The sequence below is a fragment of the Salvelinus sp. IW2-2015 genome, linkage group LG26 (genome assembly GCF_002910315.2).
Source record: "Salvelinus sp. IW2-2015 linkage group LG26, ASM291031v2, whole genome shotgun sequence".
In the NCBI taxonomy this organism is placed as follows: domain Eukaryota; kingdom Metazoa; phylum Chordata; class Actinopteri; order Salmoniformes; family Salmonidae; genus Salvelinus; species Salvelinus sp. IW2-2015.
The window spans coordinates 10,307,834-10,333,251 of record NC_036866.1 but is presented as its reverse complement, the minus strand read 5'-3'; the positions used below and the strand labels follow the sequence as shown (position 1 = coordinate 10,333,251).

Here is a 25,418-nt window from a genome sequence, read left to right as displayed (position 1 = left end):
GAGGATGGAGGTCTGTTTTTACTACCAAAAAGTACCATGAAGATCAAGCTGCTAGACCCCCTTAATGTATCCATACGTACCAATACTACCAGAATCAATGTCTGACATCTATCCATGTAGCTGCAACTAAACCTCCAATTGTCTTCCAATATTCCTCCTGCAAAAACCTCCCCCATCCCAGATGAGGGTGTTGTCCCTGATACTATTGTACCCAAATCAAATCAAATCAAATCAAATCAAATCTTATTAGTCACATACACATGGTTAGCAGATGTTAATGCGAGTGTAGCGAAATGCTTGTGCTTCTAGTTCCGACAATGCAGTAATAACCAACAAGTAATCTAACCTAACAATTCCACAACTACTACCTTATACACACACACAAGTGTAAAGGGATAAAGAATATGTACATAAAGATATATGAATGAGTGGTGGTACAGAACGGCATGGCAAGATGCAGTAGATGGTATAGAGTACGGTATATACATATGAGATGAGTACTGTAGGGTATGTAAACATAAAGTGGCATAGTTTAAAGTGGCTAGTGGTACATGTATTACATAAAGATGGCAAGATGCAGTAGATGATATAGAGTACAGTATATACATATGAGATGGGTAATGTAGGGTATGTAAACATTATATTAAGTGGCATTGTTTAAAGTGGCTAGTGGTACATTTTTACATAATTTCCATCAATTCCCATTTTTAAAGTGGCTGGAGTTGAGTCAGTATGTTGGCAGCGGCCGCTAAATGTTAGTGGTGGCTGTTTAACAGTCTGATGGCCCTGATACCCGTAACATGCCTTTAGTGTCCTAAAACACACCTTCAGTGGCCGATTGGCATGGCCCAGGTAAGAAACCGGGACTATCCCGTGAATCTGTTTCAATGCTGCCACCCCTCAAGCGCCCAGCCAAAAACCCAATAAGCCTATGGCCAGTGGTGTAAAGTACTTAAGTAAAAATACTTTAAAGTACTACTTAAGTAGTTTGTTTAGGTATCTATAGTTTACTTTACTATTTATATTTTTTACTACTTTTACTTTTACTTCACTACATCCCGAAAGAAAATATTGTACTTTTTACTCCATACATTTTCCTTGACACCCAAAAGTACTCATTAAATTTTTTATGCTTAGCAGGACAGGAAAATTGTTCAATCCACGCACTTATCAACAGAACATCCCTGGTCATTCCTGCTGCCTCTGATCTGGCGGACTCACTAAACACACATGCTTCATTTGTAAGTTATGTCTGAATGTTGGAGTGTGCCTCTGGCTATCCGTAAATAAATGTAAAAAAACAAGAAAATGGTGCTGTCTGGTTTGCTTAAGCTAAGACATTTGAAATGATTTATACTTTTACTTTGACTTTTGATACTTAAGTATATTTGAGTAATTACATTTACTTTTGATACTTAAGTATATTTCAAACCAAATACTTTTAGACTTTTACTCAAGTAGAATTTTACTGGGGGACTTATACTATTACTTGAGCCATTTTCTATTAAGGTATCTTTACTTTTACTCAAGTATGACAATTGGGTACTTTTTCCACCACTACCTATGGCATGACCACAAAAGGAGCATCCTCTTAAGGAATTAGCCACATAACAAATCAATGAAAAAATAGCAACAACAAAAAACACAAGAATTACAGGCAATACACATCCTTTTAACCTCAGATTGGTGATGTTAGTATTAAACTTTATCGTCATCAAGATCTAACAAAATCGATTATTTAAAACAGATCAATATCTTTGGTTTAGAACAAGTGTTTTTGTCATATGCCCCAGTTAGGCGCCCCTTCCATAAAAGTCTCTGGCCTCACATGAATTCATGGATTGATGGTTAAGCTATCCTTCCGTATTGGCCATCTACCAAAATAATTTTCTCACAGAGATATAGGTTGATAAATGGCTACGACAGGTTGTCATCTATCGACAGACACACATAGTATGCCCAAGTTCATAGCTTTATTTCTGTTAGAAGAGCGCAAACGGTACATGTCGCCGCGGTTATTGTCCCTGTTCCATTGATTTCAATCCAATATCAATTTTAGTGATTCATTTGCACGCGTTATTGATTACAATAGAACAAGCTAATCAATTCCAGTCTTGAGTGGCTTCTTGAAAGATATTGGTGTGTGTGCAGTTTAGAAGGTACTAATTTAGCAAAATACAAGTAATCTGAACATAAGTGTGACACGTGTGTGTGTGTGTAGGGAGCAACCTTTATGTATTGGTCTTCAAAATATCACAACTTATTTCAGCATATTGATTATGAATTTGGACATCTAAAACCGGTGTCAAAAACCCATAACAACAGGAAGCAGCAACAGTGTCATTTTCAATGTATGTTTAAGGAATATACCTAAATGTTACTTTTAAAATAATTTTTCAACAGGATTCTACTTTATCAGGTTAAAACTACTGAATGAGCCCAAAAACGTGCTATGATTTATTGATTTCGATGATATTAGTGAAATCGTGATTTTTTTTTGGTCCTGGCTATTTATAACAGTACTTCGAGTCTGCAATACTCTACACCCGACAACTTAATGTCTCAGGCTGGACACATTGGCAGTCAGGATCTGTATTCTCCACCGAGTGTTGTTAAACACCCCATGGTTCCCCTTATCCAACAGTCGGTTGAAAAACCAGCATTTGAGTGTTCAGAGGTAAAACACCTAAGCTCTTCCGATTGCCATGGAAGTGTCTAGTGTCTTCAGAGGTGTCTGAAACAGTCTGAAACAGTTCCCCTGTGGGATTAAGCCTTGGGCTACCTTGTGTCTTCGATGAGGCAGAGTGCGAATGCGCATTATCAAGTCACAGCAGGTTCCCTGTTGTTTTGGACTTACGGTTCCTTTTGTGAGTTTTGGCATTCCAGACTCAGGTCTTGTGTGAGCCTTTTTGGAACCGATGGGGTTTAAGGACTTGGCTGCCGTGGTCGAAGTTATGCAGGATTTTGTCCGGGTTACCACTGTTCCCTGTGGGTTTGAGCCTTGGTCTGCCGGGGTCGTGTGTCTCTGGTCGATGTTTATGCAGCGCCCGTGTGCACTTTACCAAGTTACGACAGGTGTTTGTTGTTTTGGACTTGCAGTTCCTTGTACGAGTTCTGACATTTCAGGCTCTCAAGGTAAATATTGGTATTGGAACTGTGGGTTATAGGAACTTAGACTGCAGTTCAGGCTTCTCTCTGACAGTTCAGGCTTCTCGGTTAAGTCTGAGGGAAAAAAGTGGCTTCTGTAGCCTTTTTTGAGCCGGAGGAACCTGTGTGTGCTTGGGCTGCCGTGGGCCTCCTAGTTTGGTACCCTCTGAGCCGGCTTGGGGCTTGATTGTATGTCCCCATAGTATGTTATATCAAGTGACTGACTGAAAGGGAACAAGGGAACGTACAGTTATGACTATAACTACTGTTCCCTGAAGGAGGGAACGAGGTATAACATATTTTGGCCCCGAGCCGTCAATGGGGTTTGGGCTCGCTGAAGAGCGGTACTGAATTGAGGAAATGGATGCGAGCCCCGGTATTATAGCCAGGAAAGCGGGGCTTCCAAGGGCGGGCTCGGCATTCATTGGCACATTGGGCGTGATTTCAGTTTGCTTCAGGGTTAACTCCCCAAAGTATGTTATACTTCGTTCCCTCCTTCAGGGAACTGTAGTATTTTCATAACTGTACATTCTTTCACAGGAGTGGCAGACATTCTGTGACTTCCCAGAGATCATCGACATCAACATCAAGAGGGCATGCCACGAGCAGGTTCCCCAGGACAGCAGGGTGGTCACGATCACCCGGCAGGACGACAGATGCCTGGTTGGTTGATATCACTGAATCAATGCTCAATACATCCTTAATTAATGCTTAATCAACAACAATTGATGCTGACTCATTGCACCTGAGCAACATCCATTTCGGGGGGTGTATGGCTAAAGAAAAAGTGTGCATGTCACCATTTTTCTCCACAGGAGGCCGAGTTTCAAACAGTGACTGAGGCGCTTTCATTTGTTTCACTTGTGGATGGCTACTTCAGGCTGACTACAGACTCCAGTCACTATTTCTGTCAAGACGTTGCACCTCCCAGCCTGCTTGAAGACATTGAAAGCAACTGCCATGGGCCAATCACGTAGGTCCTTTCAGACTTATATCAAACCCATAGAGATAAATTAGATGTTAACATCTGTGTGCCTTTATATGTTGTTTTCTCAGGTCTGAGTTTGCAGTGCACAAGCTGAAAAAAGTAGGCGCCAAAGATGGCAGGTTTCTGCTAAGACGCAGCCCCAAAGACTATGACAAGTTCTTTCTCACTGTCTGCGTTCAGGTAAAAAGTTGACAATTATGACACATAATCAATCCTCAAATTGCTTTAATCTGGATTTACTTTTGGTCACACTTTATTTAGATAGTCCTGATGGTCCACCTGTATTGTATTATATTGTATTTATTAGGAATCCCCCTTACAATCAAAACAAATAAAATAACTGTACATCTTATAACATTTTTACACCACTGCATATCTACAATAGAAAATGTATAATACCACCATACAACAATATTACCATGTACCTGTGTGTAGAGTGTGTGTGCCAGCGTCTGTGTGCACGTATGCGTGTGTGTGTGTGTGCCTGTGTGTGTGTGTCTCTTCACAGTTAGCGTTGTTCCATAAGGTTTAGTTGTGCCTGTTTTATAAATCAGATTTTACTGCTTGCATCAGTTACTTGATGTGGAATAGAGTTCCATGTAGTAATGGCTCTATGTAGTACTGTGCGTTTCCCAGAGCTTGTTCTGGACTTGGGGACTGTGAAGAGACCTCTGGTGGCATGTCTTGTGGGGTATACATGGGTGTCTGAGCTGTATGCCAGTCATTTGAACAGACAGCTCGGTGCTTTCAACATGTCAATAGCTCTCACAAAGACAAGTAGTGATGCATTCAATCTCTCCTCTACTTTGAGAAGTATAGATTGACATGCATGTCATTGATGTTTACTCTGCATATACAATATGCATTTAAGGGCCAGCCGTGCTGCTCTGTTTTGGGCCAAATGTAATTTGCATATATCCCTCTTTGTGGCACTTGACAATACCACTGGGCAGTAGTCCAGGTGTAACAAAACTAGGGCCTGTAGGACTTATTTTGTCAAGAAAGCAGAGTCGCGCTTTATTAAGTACAGACCTCTCCCCATCTTAGCTACCGTTGCATCAATATGTTTTTACCATGACAGTTTACAATCCAGGGTTACTCCAAGCAGTTTAGTCTTCTCAACTTGCTCAATTTCCACATTATTCATTACAAGATTTAGTTAGGTTTAGTAATAAGGTAGTAGTTAATGATTTGACCCAAATATAATCCTTTTAGTTTTTGAAATATTTAGTACGACCTTATTACTTGCCACCCATTCTAAAACTTACTGCAGCTCTTTGTTAAGTGTTGCAGTGATTTCACTTGCTGTGGTAGCTGACGTGTATAATGTTGAGTTACCCTCTGTGTTCTGTTAGACAGGTAACTCTCAATCCACGATATAGCAGCGGATGTAAAGCCATAACACATTAGTTTTTCCAGCAGCAGATTATTATCGATAATATCAAAAGCTGCACTGAAGTCTATCAAAACAGCTAACATCTTATCAGTATGTGGTGGAAATTCAATACCAAGGAAACACCTGAAGTCAATATTAAATTAATCATTCTTTATTATCAGTTAATTGGAGAGGTTACAAGCAACACACATACAAAGTACAAGTCTGCCATAAGCTCCGCCAGGGCGGTCCCTTCTGTCCTCTTATATACTGCTACACAAAAAAGCTACATAGGCATGACTCATAGGGTTGGTTCCTGCAGGTGACTGGCTATTATAGCGCGGGCTCAGTTTCCCAAGACACTGAGCAATATCTCCTATCCCAACTTCCAGAACATATTCTGGGTGTTTTGCCAATTGGTCTGAGGAGGAAATCACAGTCACCTGCATGAACCAAGAAAGAGTGAGAGTAGATGCATACTGTGTACAATTACACTCCCTCCTTTTATCACTTCTGTGATAGCGATTGTTAAATATTAAGGTAATCATTAGATTATGGCTTAAACTATCAAAGGAGGTTCTATCAAAATACGCACAGTACCAGTCATAAGTTTGGACACACCTACTCATTCAAGGGTTCCTTCTTTATTTTTCCTATTTTCTACACTGTATAATAATAGTAAAAACATCAAAACTACGAAATAACACATATGGAATCATGTAGTAACCAAAAAAAGTGTTAAACAAATCAAAATATATGTTATATTTGAGATTCTTCAAAGTAGCCACCCTTTGCCTTGATGACAGCTTTATACCCTCTTGGTATTCTCTCACCCAGCTGCACCTGGAATGCTTTTCCAACAGTCTTGAATGAGTTCCCACATATGCTGAGCATTTGTTGGCTTCTTTGCCTTCACTCTGCGGTCCAACTCATCCCAAACCATCTCAATACGGTTGAGGTCGGGTGATTGTGGAGGCCAGGTTATCTGATGCAGCACTCCATCACTCTCCTTCTTGGTCAAATAGCCCTTACACAGCCTGGAGGCTGTTACTTGAACTCTGTGAAGCATTTATGTGGGCTGCAATCTGAGGTGCTGGTAACTCTAATGAACTTATCCTCTGCAGCAGAAGTAACTCTGCGTCTTCCATTCCTGTGGTGGTCCTCATGAGCGCCAGTTTCATCATAGTGATTGATGGTTTTTGCGACTGCACTTGAAGAAACTTTCAAAGTTCTTGACATTTTCCGTATTGACTGACCTTAAAATAATGATGGACTGTCGTTTCTCTTTGCTTATTTGAGCTGTTCTTGCCATAAAATGGACTTGGTCTTTTACCAAATAGGGCAATCTTCTGTATACCACCCGTACCTTGTCACAACACAACTTATTGGCTAAAACGCATTAAGAAGGAAAGAAATTACACAAATGAACTTTTAACAAGGCACACCTGTTAATTGAAATGCATTCCTGGTGACTACCTCATGAAGCGGATTGAGAGAATACAAAGAGTGTGCAAAGCTGTCATCAAGGGAAAGGGTGGCTACTTTGAAGTATCTCAAATATAAAATATATTTTGATTTGTTTAACACTTTTTTAGTTACTACATGATTCGATATGTGTTATTTCATAGTTTTGATGTCTTTGCTATTATTCTACAAAATAGTAAAAATTAAGAAAAACTCTTGAATCAGTAGATGTGTGTAAACTTTTGACTGGTACTGTATACTAAAAGTAAGTGAAATCAACACATAAAACCACACACTTTCAAACCCTTCATTCTGTGTTGTACAATCCGACTAGTAACTGATCCTTATTTCATAGCCCTTACACTTGTAAAACCATTGCAGTAGAATGGTTTAACTTAAGACCTTCACTTCATACAGTTACACACATGCTTCAGTACACAATTTAATTTATGGAAATACTATCATCATAATAAAGCTCAAATCTAGGGTCATTTAGCTATTTGATTTAGAATATTATGACCCCTTGAACTATCAAATAAAAATAGAACCAAATTCTTTGATGAAAAATTATTTTGGGCATTACTGCTATTAGCCCATACAAATGCTTTGAATAACACATTCACTACATGGAACAACAGATAGTCACACAAAATATATAAAATTGAAGATCAGGAAACATTTTATTATAATTATAATTATTTTCCTTTAGATGTATTTAAATTCTATTTTTGGCAGCAAATGGTCTCCATACAGTGCATTTGGAAAGTATTCAGACCCCTTGACTTTTTCCACATTTTGTTATAGGCTTATTCTAAAATGGATTAAATCGTTTTTTTCATCAATCTACACACAATCCCCATTAATCACAAATCAAAAACAGGTTTTTAGAAATTGTTGCACATTTATTACAAATAAAAAACAGAAATGTCACATTTACATAAGTATTCAGACCCTTTACTCAGTACTTTGTTGAAGCCCCTTTGGCAGTGATTACAGCCTTGAGTCTTCTTGGGTATGAGGCTACAAGTTTGGCACACGTGTATTTGGGGAGTTTCTCTAATTCTTCTCTGCAGATCCTCTCAAGCTCTGTCAGGTTGGATGGGGAGTGTCGCTGCACAGCTATTTTCAGGTCTCTCCAGAGATGTTCAATCAGGTTCAAGTCCGGTTCTGGCTGATCCACTCAAGGACATTCAGAGACTTGTCATTCCTGTGTTGTCTTGTCTGTGTGCTTAGGGTCGTTGTCCTGTTGGAAGGTGAACCTTCGGCCCAGTCTGAGGTCCTGAGCGCTCTTGAGCAGGTTTTCAACAAGGATCTCTCTGTACTTTGCTGCGTTCCTCTTTCCCTCGATCCTTGTCTCACAGTCCTGCTTCACTGTATGGATGGTGTCAGGTTTCCTCCTGCCGTAACGCTTGGCATTCTGGCCAAAGAGTTCAATCTTGGTTTTATCAGACCAGAGATCTTGTTTCTCATTGTCTGAGAGTCCTCTACCATAAAGGTCTGATTGGTGGAGTGCTGCAGAGATGGTTGTCCTTCTGGAAGGTTCTCCCATCTCCACAGAGGAACTCTGGAGCTCTGTCAGAGTGACCATCAGGTTCTTGGTCATCTCCCTGACCAAGACCTTCTCCCCCGGTTGCTCAGTTTGGCCGGGCGGCCGGCTCTAGGAAGAGTCTTGGTGGTTCCAAACTTATTCAATTTAAGAATGATGGAGGCCACTGTGTTCTTGGGAACCTTCAATGCTGCAGATTTTTTTTGTTACACTTCCCCAGATCTGTGCCTCGATACAATCCTGTCTCAGAGCTCTACGGACAATTCCTTCGACCTCATGGCTTGGTTTTTGCGCTTGCCTTTCCAAATCATTTTTGGCTTGCCTTTCCAAATCATGTCCAATCAATTGAATTTACCCCAGGTGGACTCCAATCAAGTTGTAGAAACATCTCAAGAATGATCAATGGAAACAGGATGCACCTGAGCTCAATTTCGAGTCTCATAGCAAAGGGTCTGTACCGACTTCAGACGAGTCTCCTGACAATTGTCGCGGTCATAGAGCAAAATTGAGAACACCATCCTGTTCGGACACTACAGACAATGTTGTGAGAAGAACGATTTTCGGGATGTCTCATGGTCTGACAAACACTGCTCTAGCTCTGTCACCTTTCAGCGCAGATTCAGAAGTGCGACATAGGCAGATATGGTGGATTGAAAAAAACATATCTCTAGCTTAAACTGACGGATTTTGATGGGGATTGCTTTATTACGCTTATTTGATTTCCTCGGAGGCGCGGACACCAACCTTAGGGGGGTTTAAGTTTCTTCAAAGCTTTTTACTATCATTCTCTATATAATTTATCTTTGTTTCATAGTTTCACAGTTTCTTCTTCTTTTTTGTTTAGTTTAGTCACATGATTTCTCAATTTACAGTACCAGCTGTGTAGACAGATTTATTTGACATTCCTTTTGCTTCGTCCCTCTCAACCATACCATGTTTTAATTCCTTGTCATTCGTTGGGGATTTAACAGTTTTTGCAGTCATTTTCTTAATGGGTGCATGCTTATTAATAACTGGAATAACACATTACATACATGTGTCAAGTGCAGCGTCTGGTTGCTCATCATTACACACCACAGATCAGCAAATATTCTCTTCAATATAGGAATCACTACAAAACCTTTTGTATGGTCTCTCATACACTATATTAGGCCAAGCCTTTGGAACTTTGTTTTTCCTAGATATGGCTACTATATTATGATCACTAATGGATGTGGATACTGCTTTAGAGCAGATTTCTGCAGCATTAGTAAAGATGAGATCAATACATGTGGATGATTTCATTCCTGTGCTGTTTGCAAATACCCTGGTTACAGTTTAAAACTTTTTCTTGTAACACTTAATTTTAAGGGGTCCTTAGTACTGTATAATTACATGTGTAATTACACTGTAACAATTATTGTAGTTAATTGTAATAACTCCGTTACACTATAATAACACCATGTAACTGGTGGTAATTGCAGTCTGTAATTACAGAGGTGTAACAACAAATGCTTGTTACAAATGGGAAAGTTTCCACTAAATTCACCATTTAGTGTTTAGTTTCTTCTCAGCTGCATCTGTTTCATTAATAACTGTCACAGGGTTGTAATCTCTTGTGGACAGATGCTCTGGCTGTCCGAGATTACAATGGTTGGAGACTCAGTAGGCACTAATTACCTACCCGTGAATGTGCACTCTTCAAAATCTCCACTCAGTCGCTATGTTTCCATTACCTTACCTTTTTGGCGACATTTACAAAGTTTGCATAGAAAGTAGATGCGAAAATTGCCTGCCACAGAGCATTTCCATTGAACTATCTTGTTCCGATTAAAACTGCTGGCGGCAGGTAGCCTTGGGCGAGCAGTAACCGAAAGGTGGCTGGATTGAATCCCCAAACTGACAATGTAAAAATCTGTCATTCTGCCCATGAACAAGGCAGTAAACCCACTGTTCCCTGGGAGGCCGTCATTGTAAATAAGAATGTGTTCTTAACTGACTTGCCTAGTTAGATAAAGGTTAAAATATTTTTATGTAAATTACAAGTAAGTGTCCCTCAAGATAAACTTAATTTTAAATAGCTAAATCCTGTGTAACGCCTAGTAATTACATTGTACTTTTGCAGATATTACATGTACTCTGTGGTGTACTTGTGGGTTTATCCTCTCACTTGGATGGCAAGGAGGTTCAAGTTGTCATAATAGGTAACATACACATTAATTATAATCTGGGATACCACCAGTATTGGTAGTTATCCAGTCAGTGAGGTTGACCTACAGTATATCTGTAAACTCAACCAAGTTAACACAGATGGTACACTTTTTGGGGGCAAGTGCTAGCAAAAACAGTAGGCAGGTTTCCATTGGCCCAGGTTTATTCGATTTAAGCAATGTGGCAAAAAAAATCATTGCTACGTAATGAAAACGGCAGATGTAAGATACATTTTCTAAAGATCAACTAACATTTTATCCGTTCAACAGGGATGGATTTTCTTTTGTCGAACTTCCTTTATTGTGAAAATTGATGATGAAAACAGTGTTAAAAAAAAAAAAATTCTAATTTAGAAGATGTGAGGCAAGTGATGGCATCACGAAAACGCTTACTGCTTGCAAAATCTATTTATTCAACTATAAAAAAAAAGTATGTTTCTTTGCAGGACAAGGATTGTCTTGACTTTCAAGAATGTCAGCAATTTTAAATGTCACCATCATATTGTTTCAGATTTAGTACATGAGTTCAAGTTTCACCATGGCACAGACTCTGGCGATAAGTAGGCATAGGCACATGACAATTAGGATTATGACAAATATTAGTCAATTCTTGCATTCTATCCACTGGCTTTTGCGGGCTACCTGAGACATGAAACAGATAGGTGGGCATGGCATACAGGCTGTCGTCAATTTGTTAATGCGCAATTTGTGAATAAAGATGGCACCGGAGAAGAAGGCTGACGTTTTACGTGTTCCTATCCAATTGTGTTTTTTTGTTTGTTTCTTTGCATTGTTTGTAACTTATTTTTAAACTTATTTTGTACATAATGTTGCTGCTACCATCTCTTATGACCAAAAATAACTTCTGGACATCAGAACTGCGATTACTCACCACAAACTGGCAGAATCCTCTTTTCCTTTAACTAGTCCAACGAGCTGACGTGAATGATATACTGGTTCCCTGGGAACAGGCCCAGATCCCCATCATTTGCGTGAAGAGAAGGCGGAAAAAAAGGGTCCGGAGGGCGGGCTGCCTTCTGAGATTTCGTAGGCAATCGAATAAACCCCCACTGCTTTCCATTCTGCTAGCAAACGTGCAATCTTTGGAAAATAAAATCGATGACCTACGTGGAAGATTAAACTACCAACAGGACATTCAAAACTGTAATATCTTATGCCTCACAGAGTTGTGGCTGAACGACGACATTATCAACATACAGCTGGCTGGTTATGCGCTGTATCGCCAGGATAGAACAGCGGTGTCTGGTAAGACAAGGGGCTGCGGACTATGTATTTGTGTAAATAACAGCTGGAGCACGATATCTAAGGAAGTCTTGAGGTTTTGCTCGCCTGAGGTAGAGTATCTCATGATAAGCTGTAGACCACACTATCTACCTAGAGAGTTTTCATCTGTATTTTTCGTAGCTGTTTACATACCACCACAGACTGATGCTGGCACTAAGACCGCAATCAATGAGCTGTATTCCGCCATAAGCAAACAGGAAAACGCCCACCCAGAGGGCCACTCCTAGTGGCCGGGAACTTTAATGCAGGGAAACTTAAATCGGTCTTACCAAATTTCTATCAGAATGTTAAATGTGCAACCAGAGGGGGAAAAACTCTGGACCACCTTTACTCCATACACAGAGACAAGTACAAAGCTCTCCCTCACCCTCCATTTGGCAAATCTGACAATAATTCTATCCTCCTGATTCCTGCTTACAAGCAAAATTAAAGCAGGAAGCACTAGTGACTAGATCAATAAAAAAGTGGTCAGATGAAGCAGATGCTAAGCTACAGGACTGTTTTTCTAGCACAGACTGGAATATGTTCCGGGATTCCTCCGATGGCATTGAGGAGTACACCACATCAGTCATTGGCTTCATCAATAAGTGCATCAATGACGTCGTCCCCACGACTAATACAATTTTATTTGATTTGGACTAAATGGGTAATATAAACACTTCAACCACTTCATTTTACTTTGACATTCTATGTTTTTTGTTTAAAGTTGTGACGTCTTTAGGTCCAGCTTTTTATTTTACCTTTGTTTAACTAGGCAAGTAATTTAAGAACAAATTCTTAATTACAACGACGGCCTATCCTGACCAAACCTGGACGATGCTGGGCCAATTGTGCGCCGCGCTTCGACACTCCCAATCACAGCCGGATGTGATACAGCCTGGATTCAAACCAGGGACTGTAGTGACGCCTCTTGCACTGCGCCACTCGGGAGCCCATGTGTACTTATATATGTGTACTCATATAGTATGTTAGCCATCCTGACAACCTGACCCTAATTGTATAGCTGTGAGAGGATAAACCCACAAGTACACTACAGAGTATGTGTAATATCTGCATGAGTACAATGTAATTAATAGGTGTTACACAGGATTTATCTATTTAAAATTAAGTATATCTTGAAGTGTACTTACTTGAAGTGTACCTACAAATTATGTTAACCATTCTGACAATCTAATCGTCAGCTTCTGAAAGTGCCATCCAAGTGAGAAAATAAACACAGTGATACACAGAGTACATATCTGCATAAGTACAAGGTTTTTGCTAGTTGTTACACAGGATTTAGCTATATAAAGTGAAGTGTAACTTTATAGTTACCTATAAGCAATTTCTATATAATTACTTATTACTCATTACCAAGTGAAAATACGTTTAAAAAAATGCTACTACTTTAGTCAACTTTATTGCAACATATAAAAGACCTTACATATCTTACAAAACAATAAGGATTTGTATTGTTAGATTAATAATTAGATTAGATTAAACAAAGATACAGGCCTACTCAATAACATATAAATATCTATTCTAGTGATGATTCAGATCTGTAGCCTATAGTATGGTGAGTAGCCTAGATAGCTATCTAATTTAGAAAAATGGGATTGTCTTTTTCTTTCCTTTTTAACATTACATGTAACAATGGAAATCGACAACTCTGACTCTTTCTTGTAAGCATTTTCCCATCCTGGAGTCTGACCTTGTGAGAATCTGTGGTAGGGAAGATGAATGTATGACAATTTGGCATAGACACTCTACATTACCCCTAGTTATCGTCATCATGATTTCTGTAGTTTAGGCATATAGCTAGCTAGTCTTTGCTAGCTACCTAGCTAGTTGTTCTGTTATCCATAATAGTGCTTGTGTTGACACAAGTAGCTAGCTAGATAGCTAGCAGTAACATTCTGGGTGTGTCTCACTCACAGCAGGCCTGCTCAGGAGGCCGCCTGTGGCGGCAGATTGACAACAGCAGCATTTTCTGAATATTTTACATTTATTTAACTAAGCAAGTCAGTTAAGAACAAATTCTTATTTTCAATGACGGCCTAGGAAACAGTGGGTTAACTGCCTTGTTCAGGGGCAGAACGTCAGCTCGGGGATTCGATCTTGCAACCTTTCGGTTACTAGTCCAACGCTCTAACCACTAGGCTAACTGCCGCCCCAAATAAAGTGTTACGGGGTGTACTTTTTGATATTCTCTTAGACTCCTCTTGGGCTGGATTACAAAGACTGTCTAATTATGAAGAATGAACAATTCAGTCTTTCGGGGGTCCACAAGTCCTTCCTCAGCTTGAGGGAACTCACTGACTTCTTCCAACAAAGCAAGCTGCTCCTGGCTGAGGTTCCTGTCAAGCTGGAAAGATGTTGTCCACCTCGACCGAAAGGTACAGGACAACAAGCCAGTTTAATATTTATATTGCTCAAACTTAAAGCTAAATCGTAGGATTCTGATCATTGACCATTGGTTACTTCACAATCAAATGAGACTAAAATATATTTCATTTTGAAATCAGAAGACATAATATTTATTTGATTATACATATCTCAATCATAACAATTAGCAATGATACATCTGCATAGTTATTGTAATGCTACATCATTCATCACAAAAACTACACCTTTCTTGCTGTAGAACTCTCAAACATGGTGATCATACGCGGTAGCAGCTCAGTAGAGACACAGGGGTCTCCAACGCTGCAAAGGACCAAACCCAGTCACATCCAGTTCCACATGATCAAGTACGAGGATCTGCGATGGGTGAGTTCAGTAGAAGCCTGGAGCTTTACTCAAACATCCTATCAGTTCTCTGTTATGTGGGTTTAATGCAATTCAAGTTTAAATGGATTCCGTCATATGACAAATCCTGTATAAGGGAAGACAGGCAAGGCCATGACTGACAGTTTGAGTGAATGAATGGTTTACTCACTTTACTGTGTGTATAATTTCTGTCAGTGTGAAAGCTTGGGACAGGGATCCTTCACGCGAATCTTCAAAGGCAGCAAGATAGACATCCGCGATGGGGAGAGACATGTGACAGATGTTCTGCTTAAGGAGCTGGATGCAAACCACAAAAACTGCTGGGAGGTACGCAAAACAGATCATGTGCATTTCAGAAGTCAAATAGAATGTTATACTGTGGCTGCATCAGAATGGATCAGAACTGTAATTTCCCCATTCATGGCATTAGTCCATATCTACCAGAAGGTGTTCTTGTTTAAACCCAGGTGCTGAGTTTTTTTCTGGATGTTATGAGTCCTTTTAGTTATTAATCAATAATAAGAGGACCATTTTAATATCCTACTTTACTTTAATTGACATGTATTGAGTCAAATGATCCGATCAACCGTAAGAGCAATACACTCGGCACAATATAATTACTCTTTGACAACAATTACAACGTCAAAGAAAAAAATGATTTAGTGGTGCAGTGGTCTATGGCACTGCATCTCAGTGCTTGAGGTGTCACTACAGACACCCTGGTTCGATTCCAGGCTGTATCACAACCGGCTGTAATTGGGAGTTCCATAGGGCGGCGTACAATTTGCCCAGCGTCCTCCGGGATTGGCTGGTGTAGATCGTCATTGTAAATAAGAATTTGTTCTTAACTGACTTGCCTAGTTAAATAAAGGTAATATATATATATTATTATTCAAGTAGCCAGTTTCAGTTGGAGGGTTTTTCCATTTGGGAAGGGGTGGTCTATGGTATAACAAACTAAGCAGGTATGCAAACTTACATCTAAAGACACAGACCCTATTAGAAAACTTTTTGGAGGGGTTTTGTTAACTTGTGTCATGTTATATCAGCTCTTTTTGGAATATTCTAAAAACGTATTATCGGATGTGTTTCATTGTCTTGAATCCTACGGGATGTTTTAGAGCAGGTGGCCCTAGCTTTTTGCCACATGAAACAGTAGCTAAGATAGGATACCAAAGCTTGTATCAACCCCTTGTTACACCTTACTGAAGAAAACCCTGTACAAATAGAAGGAGAGTAGCTACAGTGGTCACCCATTCTAAGTGTTCGTTTGCTTGTCATTTCTAGTCATTCTTTGAAGCTGCCAGCTTGATGAGCCAGATTTCCCACAAGCACCTTCTCCTTGTCTATGGGATAAGTGTTCACAGATCCAAGAGTGAGTAAGCATCAGCCTCTCAACTTAACATCCCACTTCTCACAGATTTCTACAAAATCACCAAACCTTAAAAAAATTCAAAATAAATCCAGGCACAATTTAAATTAACTACAACTCATGGTGTTAGAGCTGAGGTCAGTGTTAAGGCTACGGTCAGGGTTAGGGTTACTGCCGTAAATTCACTGTAACTCATTGTAACAATGAGTAATTACAATACTTGTTACATTGTAATTATATGAGTAGTGACACGGTATTAAGGGCACTGTAATCTAAAGTGCTACAGAGTCTGCTAACGCAGTTCCACTTCATTTTCTGTGGGGGCTTTGAGCAGTTCTGACTCAACTCTCTCTCAAGGAGCTGCTGCTATCGTAACACATCTAATCATGCTACGCTGGTCATCTCTTAACCTTGCAGACGTCATGGTGCAGGAGTTTGTCAAGTGTGGTGCCCTTGACCTGTACCTGAAGAGGGAAGGGTCAGTGTCGGTCAGCTGGAAACTTGACGTAGCCAAACAGCTGGCTAGTGCGCTCAATTTCCTGGTGAGATGAACCTGATCTTTGGCCTGATTTATCTTCAGTTGATAATACTTAACTTCTGAGGAAGGATTTTGTATGTTTTCTGTGGAAGCACTTTTGTTCAAATAGATTATCATTAGATGTTTGATTAACTATCCTTAGACATTCCTTCATTGTTAATACTAGTGTATACACTAGTTAAATTGCTACTTCTTGCTCAATGTTTGAGCATACACGTTCGTTAAGAACTATTCAAATAAACTGTTACAATCTGTCTCTTCCTTCATCAAATAGGAAGAGAAGAACATTACTCATGGGAATATTTGTGCCAAAAATCTGCTCTTGGCCAGAGAGGGGGACGCATCCCAAGGAAGTTCTCCTTTCATCAAGCTGAGTGACCCGGGCATCAACGTGGCAATGTTGGGCAGAGATGGTAAACAGTTATCATAATGTAATGCAGAGAGTATACATGCACACTGGGAATGGCTTCGAAAAAGTGATGTTTTATTGAAGAACCTCATGCTTTTAACTGTTTTTGTTCTGGATATACTGTATGTGCTTGTGTGTGTGTGTGTGTTGTTGTGTGTTGCTGTGGGTTGAATCCCGTAACCACTCCGATCCCATGTGATGCTCTGATAGTGTGGGCTGGTGCTTGTGCTCCGTAGCTGGCTGCCACCCAACTGGAGCTACTCATACGCCACTCTCATCGGCTGCGAGCTTGCTTTATTCTCGCCTGCACTCGAGTCCGATTCAAGTACTCGACGCTGACTCCGTGCGATCGTCTCGACTACTCGATGCTCAAGAATACTGTTCGTGTGATCGGCGCGTCCTCCAGCAGTCTATGTGTGTGGTGTGTTGTGGGTCCTTGCTCTTCGCTCCTATGGTGTAAGCTGTGGTGCACCCGTGCTGCGTGTGTGTGCTGCTCCGCAGCCTGGGCCTCCTCTGCAGTATACGTCGCTGTGCATTCGATCACCTCCTGCTTTCTGTTGTGCGTGTACGTAGTGCTAATTGTGCTGGGTGCTCGAGTGTGACGTTGTACCTCAGGACTACAGTGCGCTGCTACAGGATCTACCCCATCGTGGATAGCTCCGGAGGTGTTGGAGGATCCAGAGAGGCTAGAGCTGGAGTGTGATAAGTGGAGCTTCGGTGCCACGCTGTGGGAGCTATTCAATGGAGGACAGGCACCACTACAAGGCCTGGACCTCGAGAGGGTAAACTCCTACCTTTTACTACCACTAACACAACAATGTACAGTATCTGATATTGACTTACCCTGTGGATAAGGGCCAAAGTAATGTATTCATGAAACCTATACAATTAGAGTTTCAGGAAAATCAGGTGCAGTTTATTTTCTCTGTAAAACCCACATGAAATTACCAACTGTTAATTCTCCTTGGATTAGACTTTGTCTACATCCTGAGTATTACACTTACATTAATCCAATGTTGATTACTTTTTAAGCGGTTTTCAGAAAATCTGTGGTCAAATTCCACTCAAATTCACCACCGCGTTTTTGTAGAAACCCAGTATGTTGAATTAACCTCTGCTTCTTTCAAGCAGAAGCTGCAGTTTTATGAGACCTACAAGCAGTTACCCTCCTCAGAGTGGACAGAGCTGGCGGATCTTATCAGTCAGTGTATGAACTACCAGCCTGCATTCAGGCCCTCCTGTCGAAGCATAATTCGCCAACTGAACAGTCTGATAACGTCAGGTACTTCTCGCTAATGAAACCAAACTATGTTACTTAAAACACCTGGTGTGGTCCAGAATTATAGTTTCTACCTGCTATTTTCAGGTGGGAATTTGTTTAATAAAACACAGCTAAACACAAACTGCCCTTTAGTTTAGGGGCTTTGTCTTTTATTGACCTATTTGTTCTACACTCTTAGAAAAAAGGGTTCCAAAGGGGTTCTTCAGCTGTCCACATAAGAGAACCCTTTTTGGTTCCAGGTAGTAGGGCTGACCCTATTTAGTCGACTGGTTGATTGTTTGGTCGATAGGCTGTTGGTCAACCAAGATTTATTTTGTCGATATATATATTTTTAAATGGATGGTAGAAAAGACACCTGTCTGATTTACGCCTGTCTAAGTGGACTAATCCATTGCGGAGGCCGCGGGGATGGCACACCAGTATCACCAGTAGTAGGCTACATTTAGCCTACCGTTAATTCCCAAGATTTCAAATCTACAATGTTTGTTTGGTTAGGGTAATTTCTGTTAATGCATTCAATATATTATTATTACTCCAGTCTTATCATTGTCATTGTAGAAGTGGACAAGTTGTTTGCAGAGCGCACGACCTAGGCTACACTTTTGAGAACAAAGTTTTGGTTTATTTCATTCCATTTACGAGTTGGCAATTTATTAATTGTCTTTTGTTTGTAGTGCTCTGTTCAATCTTGAGTAAGGAAACACATCTGATTACTCATAGAAGTAGGCCTAGGCTACCTGGCCTGCGTGCAAATGTAGGCCTATAAATGGCCCATTTGGGGATCTGATACTTTTTCTGATTGTCTCAACTCACCATCACTGTAAGTAAAGCAAGTCTGTTTTTACATCCATTGAGACTGACAATAGTTCCTCAACGTAGCAATGGCAATAGAAGTTACTTTTAGATTTGTATCATTTTCATTTAGATTACATTTTGATTAACCACGACATTGATTTTCAGATATAAAGACTTTATTATAAATGAATTGAAACTGTTCCACGAAAATGTGCATATGAAATCATAACTGGCACACAACTCAGTAGAAATGGTACGATAACTTGGCACTCCAAATGGAAAAGGTTGCCGATCGCTGGTGCAGCCTATTACCGGTAACTTCAGGAGCTTAAAGGCAGAATCTGCAAAGGCCAGCAGCAGTGGGAGGAAGGTCGGGAAGAGGTTTATTTCTTCTGGTTTAGCTATATTGATCTCTGGCTCCCTCTTTAGTAATTTGTGTGTTTTCATTTTTAATCGCAGTGCTTAAAGCATCAGACAAGCTCAGTAGCCTACATATAGTTGATTTTATTACACATTTTAAAAGACTCTCGGTTGACCCCAAAACATTTTTGTCAGGGCAGTCTTACCAGGTAGGACCCTTTTTGGTGTCAGGTAGAACCTTTTTGGGTTCCATGTAGAACCCTCAGTGGAAAGGACTTTACATAGAACCCAAAAGGGTTCTATCTGTAACCAAAAAGGGTTATCCTATGTGTATAGCCCGAAGAACCCATTCCAACACAGAAAATCTGCTTTTAACGTACTTAATTAGCATTTTTTGGAAGGAAACTATTTCACTCATTTTGTAAGTAATTATAGGTCATATTTCATAGAAATCTGGAAACACTGGACAGTTACCTTAAGCTGACCTCTACTTATTGATAACCTTTTATTCCTTTCATTTGTAAGATATCTTTGCTCTGAGGCAAACACTTTTAAATCTGTCCCTATGTGTAAGACAGATTTATGAAAGGCATCAGTAGTGACATAGCCTCTGAGCGCCTTTCTTCCTGTGCCATAGATTATGTGATACTCCACGCTGCGGAGCCTCTCCCTGACAGGGACAGAGCATTAGGCCCCTCCCACCAGCAGGACCAATCAGTGTATGAGGAGAGACACCTGCGCTACATCTCCCCTCTGGGGAAGGTAACTTGTCACCTGCATGAGTTGCATTCCCACATGCTGTGCTTCCACTCCTCATATCCTTTTGTTATTAATTGAGTCTTTGTAAACAAACATTGTATAGCTTTAAAAAGCTATGATGATTAATTTCTTATAGGCTACTGTCAGTCCTTGCATCCATACAGTAGCTACGTCTATGACATTGAGAGTAGTTGCATTTCCCCAGCCCTATCCCCTGGCTCACCAAACATAGTGGCAGGGTCAGGCAGTTGAAATTACACATTGTGCCTTTATGTTGATTCTAAAAAAATGCATGGCTGAACGCAAGTCGACCGACTCTCTGTTTTCAGAAGTTATTTGGCGAACAAAAGAAAATAATGAGAAAAAAACGAAGCCCTATAAATGGTCACTTCACTTTTTATCATGTACCACAAGAGGACAGTGTTCTCCTATCCTTCTGCAATCCACACTATTCTGAACAAAACATTTTAGGCATCCTGTACCAAGGGTCAAATCTATTTCAACATACAGTACAGTAACTTGAATTCAGGAATTGGAGAGGTGAACATTACTTTCAATTATGACAGTTTTCAAAACATCAATTTAATCTAATTTAGAACTCAATCCTAGAATTGACTAGGTTAAAATACAAACACCCCCACCCTGTTGTACTGTATATTACAGTACATGTTTTAATATACAACGTTCTGTCCTCATTGTATTTAGGGGAACTTTGGCAGTGTTGAGCTGTGCCGATATGATCCTCTGGGGGACAACACAGGCGAGCTGATTGCTGTGAAGAAGCTACAGCCCAACAAGCAGTCAAACCTGGAAGACTTTCAAAAGGAAATCAACACCATTCGCTCCCTGCATTGTGACTACATTGTCAAATACAGGGGCGTCTGCTACAGCATGGGTAAGAACATGCAAATACATTCATACACCAAGACCCCAATAACACTTTTTGTAGGCTATAATGACACCTATGAAATAAAGGTTATCTGCAGCTGCACCACAGTTGATAGCATGGGAAATTAACCTGTTCTATCAAGTGTCGCTAGACAAACTCATATTTGAAGTTTGTTGGGGTTTTTGGTATCCTTTCCGTCATTGTCAATAGACCATGCAACAGTCAATGGAACATAAAATGGGCTGAAATCTTTGTGATTTTCATAATCATAGCTGAAATGCCAGAAATGCCATTACTTGATAACTTTAGACCATCTAAAAACTGTCTTTGTCAACCTCCATATCTTTATTAGCTTCTTAAATGTGCCCCTTTTGTTATGTATACTCAACACACTGAATAAAATATAAATATTTGTTTTTCCCCAGAGGGAACTTCTTTCTCTTCCTATTCTTGGAAAAACATGTAAAAGATTAGGTAGTGTATTAGATGTAAGAACCTTCAGCCTACATGTAAATAATAGCTGTTTCAAGGCAGGAATGTTTGTGTTAACTCTCTGAAATGTTTATCCACATTTTGGGTAGGTCGACTCAGCATGAGCTTGGTGATGGAATATTTGCCCTATGGCAGTCTGATTGGATACCTGGAGAAGAACCGGCAGCACGTCAACAACAGGCGGATGTTGCTTTTTGCCTCTCAAATCTGTAAAGTATGAGCCCAATTCAAATAGCAGAAATCCTGACTATTCCATAAAAGACTGTTTATCTCTACATTGTAAAGGGGGAAACCTTAATTGTGTTGTTTTGCACACTTAGGGATTGGAGTACTTGCAGAGCATGCGCTACGTGCACCGGGATCTGGCTGCTAGGAACATTCTGGTAGCAAGTGACACACTGGTCAAAATAGCTGATTTTGGCCTGACAAAGATCATTCCCTTTGACAAGGAGTACTACCGTGTGACACATCCTGGAGAAAGCCCAATTTTCTGGTAACTGCCATTGCATTTGGAATTTACTTTCCACTCATGTGTGGAAATGACATGATCTACTTCAGTGTTCTTCCTGGAGACACTTGTTACCTTTTCACACTACTGATCCAAACTGAGCTGTCCTGCGCTAGGCTGGATGAACATCCATCAATGTTGCTGGCACAAAGTAAAAGTACAGTACTGTTAGGGTTAGCGCGATAGTGTGGAACGGATATTAGTGTGTGCATATTTCTGTTCATGCACTAACGCACCTGATTCTCCAATGAATCCAGGTCAATAGACTTGAAGTGCTGCTGAGAGGATCTTCATTTTCTATGGAAATTAGCTCTAAGGCAAGTTGTCTTCTAATAAGGCTTCTGTTCATACCCAGGTATGCCCCAGAGTCCATCACAGAGTCTAAATTCTCCCACAAGTCAGATGTCTGGAGTTTTGGAGTCGTCCTTCATGAGCTCTTCTCCTATTGTGAGCACAACTGCAACCCAAAGAGGGTAAGTGGCTAAACCAAGCCTTAATACCTTGTTCTACTGGTCTCATTAAATATGTGTGTTTCAGCTTGAGCTATCTCAAATCTACCAACACTGACATTACATTTTTTTGTGTCAATGATTTTAACTAAATTATTATGATTGTACATTACCTGCCCATAAATGCCTAATTTGATTCTGACATATTTTCTCTCCCATCCACTGCACATTTAAAGCTATATATGCAGGAGATTGGCAATGACATGCAGGGTCTCTCCATTTCAATGCATCTGGTTGATATCCTGAAGGACAACTGGAGGTTGCCTGCTCCACCAATCTGCCCTCCCAGAGTAAGACACCTTCCACAGCCATATGCCACGCTTAGGGTGGCAGGTAGCGTAGCGGTTAGATTGTTGGACCAGTAACTGAAAGATCACTGGTTCAAATACCTAAGCCGACAAGGTGAAAAATCCATCAATGTGCCCTTGAACAAGGCACTTAACCCTAATTTGCCAAAAACTAAAATGTGTAGCCCTTGGGGTCCCGAGGACCAAGTTTGGGAAATGCTGCTTTAGCTAGTCCATACTTACAACTTACAACAACACAATGCTTTTAAATGCGTGTTGAGGAGTGCACAAAGTTTAAGATAAATAAATGACTACTGGTCCTATCCTGAGTTTTTACAGGCATAGACACTAGACATAGGGATGTCTCAGGTATGAAAGTTATTATTTTGCCTGTTTTTGTAACCTTCCCTTGTTTTATTTAACAGATTTATAGTATGATGACGACGTGCTGGGGATACAGCGCTGAGGAACGGCCAACTTTCTCCACCCTGGGAGATCAGATTGAGACCAGCATCCAAGATGAGAGAGAAGGTTCAAAGGGATGAATATAACTGAAGCCAACCCTATTAGAGAATGTTGGATTCTAACTTGAAATATACTTATTCCTGTTACCATATTAGAACTTATTGATTACATTACATGTATAATAAATGTACAGTTGAAGTCGGAAGTTTACATACACGTTAGCCAAATAGATTTAAACTCAGTTTTTCACAATTCCTGACATTTAATCCTAATAAAAATTCCCTGTCTTAGGTCAGTTAGGATCACCACTTTCTCACTCAATTAGTATTTGGTAGCATTGCCTTTAAATTGTTTAACTTGGGTCAAACATTTCAGATAGCTGGTGTAACTGAGTCAGGTTTGTCGGCCTCCTTGCTCGCACACGCTTTTTCAGTTCTGCCCACAAATTTTCTATAGGATTGAGGTCAGGGCTTTGTGATGGCCACTCCAATACCTTGACTTAGTTGTCCTTCAGCCATTTTGCCACAACTTTGGAAGTATGCTTGGGGTCATTGTCCATTTGGAAGACCCATTTGCGACCAAGCTTTAACTTCTTGACGGATGTCTTGAGATGTTGCTTCAACATATCCACATAATTGTCCTCCCTCATGATGCCATCTATTTTGTGAAGTGCACCAATCCCTCCTGCAGCAAAGCACCCCAACAACATGATGCTGGCACCCCCATGCTTCACGGTTGGGATTGTGTTCTTCGGCTTGCAAGCCTCCCCCTTTTCCCCCCAAACATAACAATGGTCATTATGGCCAAACAGTTCTATTTTTGTTTCATCAGACCAGAGGACATTTCTCAAAGAAGTACGATCTTTGTCCCCATGTGCAGTTGCAAACCGTAGTCTGGCTTTTTTGTGGCGGTTTTGGAGCAGTGGCTTCTTCCTTGATGAGCGGCCGTTCAGGTTATGTTGATATAGGACTCGTTTTTCTGTGGATATAGATACTTTTGTACCTGTTGCCTCCAGCATCTTCACAAGGCCCTTTGCTGTTGTTCTGGGATTGATTTGCACTTTTCGCACCAAATTACGTTCATCTCTAGGAGACAGAACGCATCTCCTTCCTGAGCAGTATGACGGCTGCGTGGTCCCATGGTGTTTATTCTTTATACTTATAGTATTGTTTGTACAGATGAACATGGTACCTTCAGACGTTTGTAAATTGCTCCCAAGGATGAAACAGACTTGTGGAGGTCTACTATTTATTTTCTGAGGTCTTTGCTGATTTCTTTTGATTTTCCCATGATGTCAAGTAAAAGAGGCACTGAGTTTGAAGGTAGGCCTTAAAGTACATCTATCGGTACACCTCCAATTGACTCAAATGATGTCAATCAGCCTATCAGAAGCTTCTACAGCCATGACATCATTTTCTGGAATTTTCCAAGCTGTTTAAAGGCACAGTCAACTTAGTGTATGTAAACTTCTGACCCACTGAAATTGTGATACAGTGAAATATAAGTGAAATAATCTGTCTGTAAACAATTGTTGGAAAAATGACTTGTGTCATGCAACAGTTTAGTCTCAGTTCCTGATAAGGCAGGCCAGTTTCCAAGAAAGTAGTACCAGGAAGCATGTGGAACTCAACTCGAGTTACAGTTAACAGTTGAAGAGAGAAGGAACTTTGGCAGGGCCATGACAATACCAGTAAGAGGAATAGACTGAATTCTTACCTAGCAACATAGACAGATTGTTTATTTCATACATACAAGGAGGTGACTCAGCCTAGTCAGAATGCATACACACATGTTTGAGTGACTTGTATGTTGTGTTTGCAGTAGCGTCCAGTGGGTTGAATACATTTGTTTGAGCTTTTTCTAATCATCCGTGTGAGTTTTACTCTTTTTGTTCACAACCTAACAACGACTGGAAAGAAACCTTTTGATAATAAATCATGATGTAATCTTTAGAGTGTCTAAGCACACAAATAAACAATACTCTTATAAGA

General features: G+C 40.3%; 1 protein-coding gene across 1 annotated transcript in view; it reads left to right on the top strand.

Annotated features, from left to right (window-relative positions):
* jak3 (Janus kinase 3 (a protein tyrosine kinase, leukocyte)) overlaps positions 1-25,418 on the top strand; it is a 36,209-nt gene extending 10,791 nt beyond the window's left edge. The window contains exons 7-24 of the mRNA XM_023972118.2: positions 3,688-3,810; positions 3,963-4,120; positions 4,204-4,315; positions 14,209-14,389; positions 14,638-14,762; positions 14,958-15,089; positions 16,050-16,137; positions 16,552-16,676; positions 16,947-17,085; positions 17,718-17,863; positions 18,213-18,363; positions 20,156-20,280; positions 20,983-21,172; positions 21,748-21,872; positions 21,979-22,151; positions 22,522-22,639; positions 22,852-22,965; positions 23,388-25,418. Coding sequence (XP_023827886.1) covers positions 3,688-3,810; positions 3,963-4,120; positions 4,204-4,315; positions 14,209-14,389; positions 14,638-14,762; positions 14,958-15,089; positions 16,050-16,137; positions 16,552-16,676; positions 16,947-17,085; positions 17,718-17,863; positions 18,213-18,363; positions 20,156-20,280; positions 20,983-21,172; positions 21,748-21,872; positions 21,979-22,151; positions 22,522-22,639; positions 22,852-22,965; positions 23,388-23,507 — 2,445 coding nt within the window. The 3' untranslated portion in view covers positions 23,508-25,418. The remainder of the gene's footprint in view (positions 1-3,687; positions 3,811-3,962; positions 4,121-4,203; positions 4,316-14,208; positions 14,390-14,637; positions 14,763-14,957; positions 15,090-16,049; positions 16,138-16,551; positions 16,677-16,946; positions 17,086-17,717; positions 17,864-18,212; positions 18,364-20,155; positions 20,281-20,982; positions 21,173-21,747; positions 21,873-21,978; positions 22,152-22,521; positions 22,640-22,851; positions 22,966-23,387) is intronic.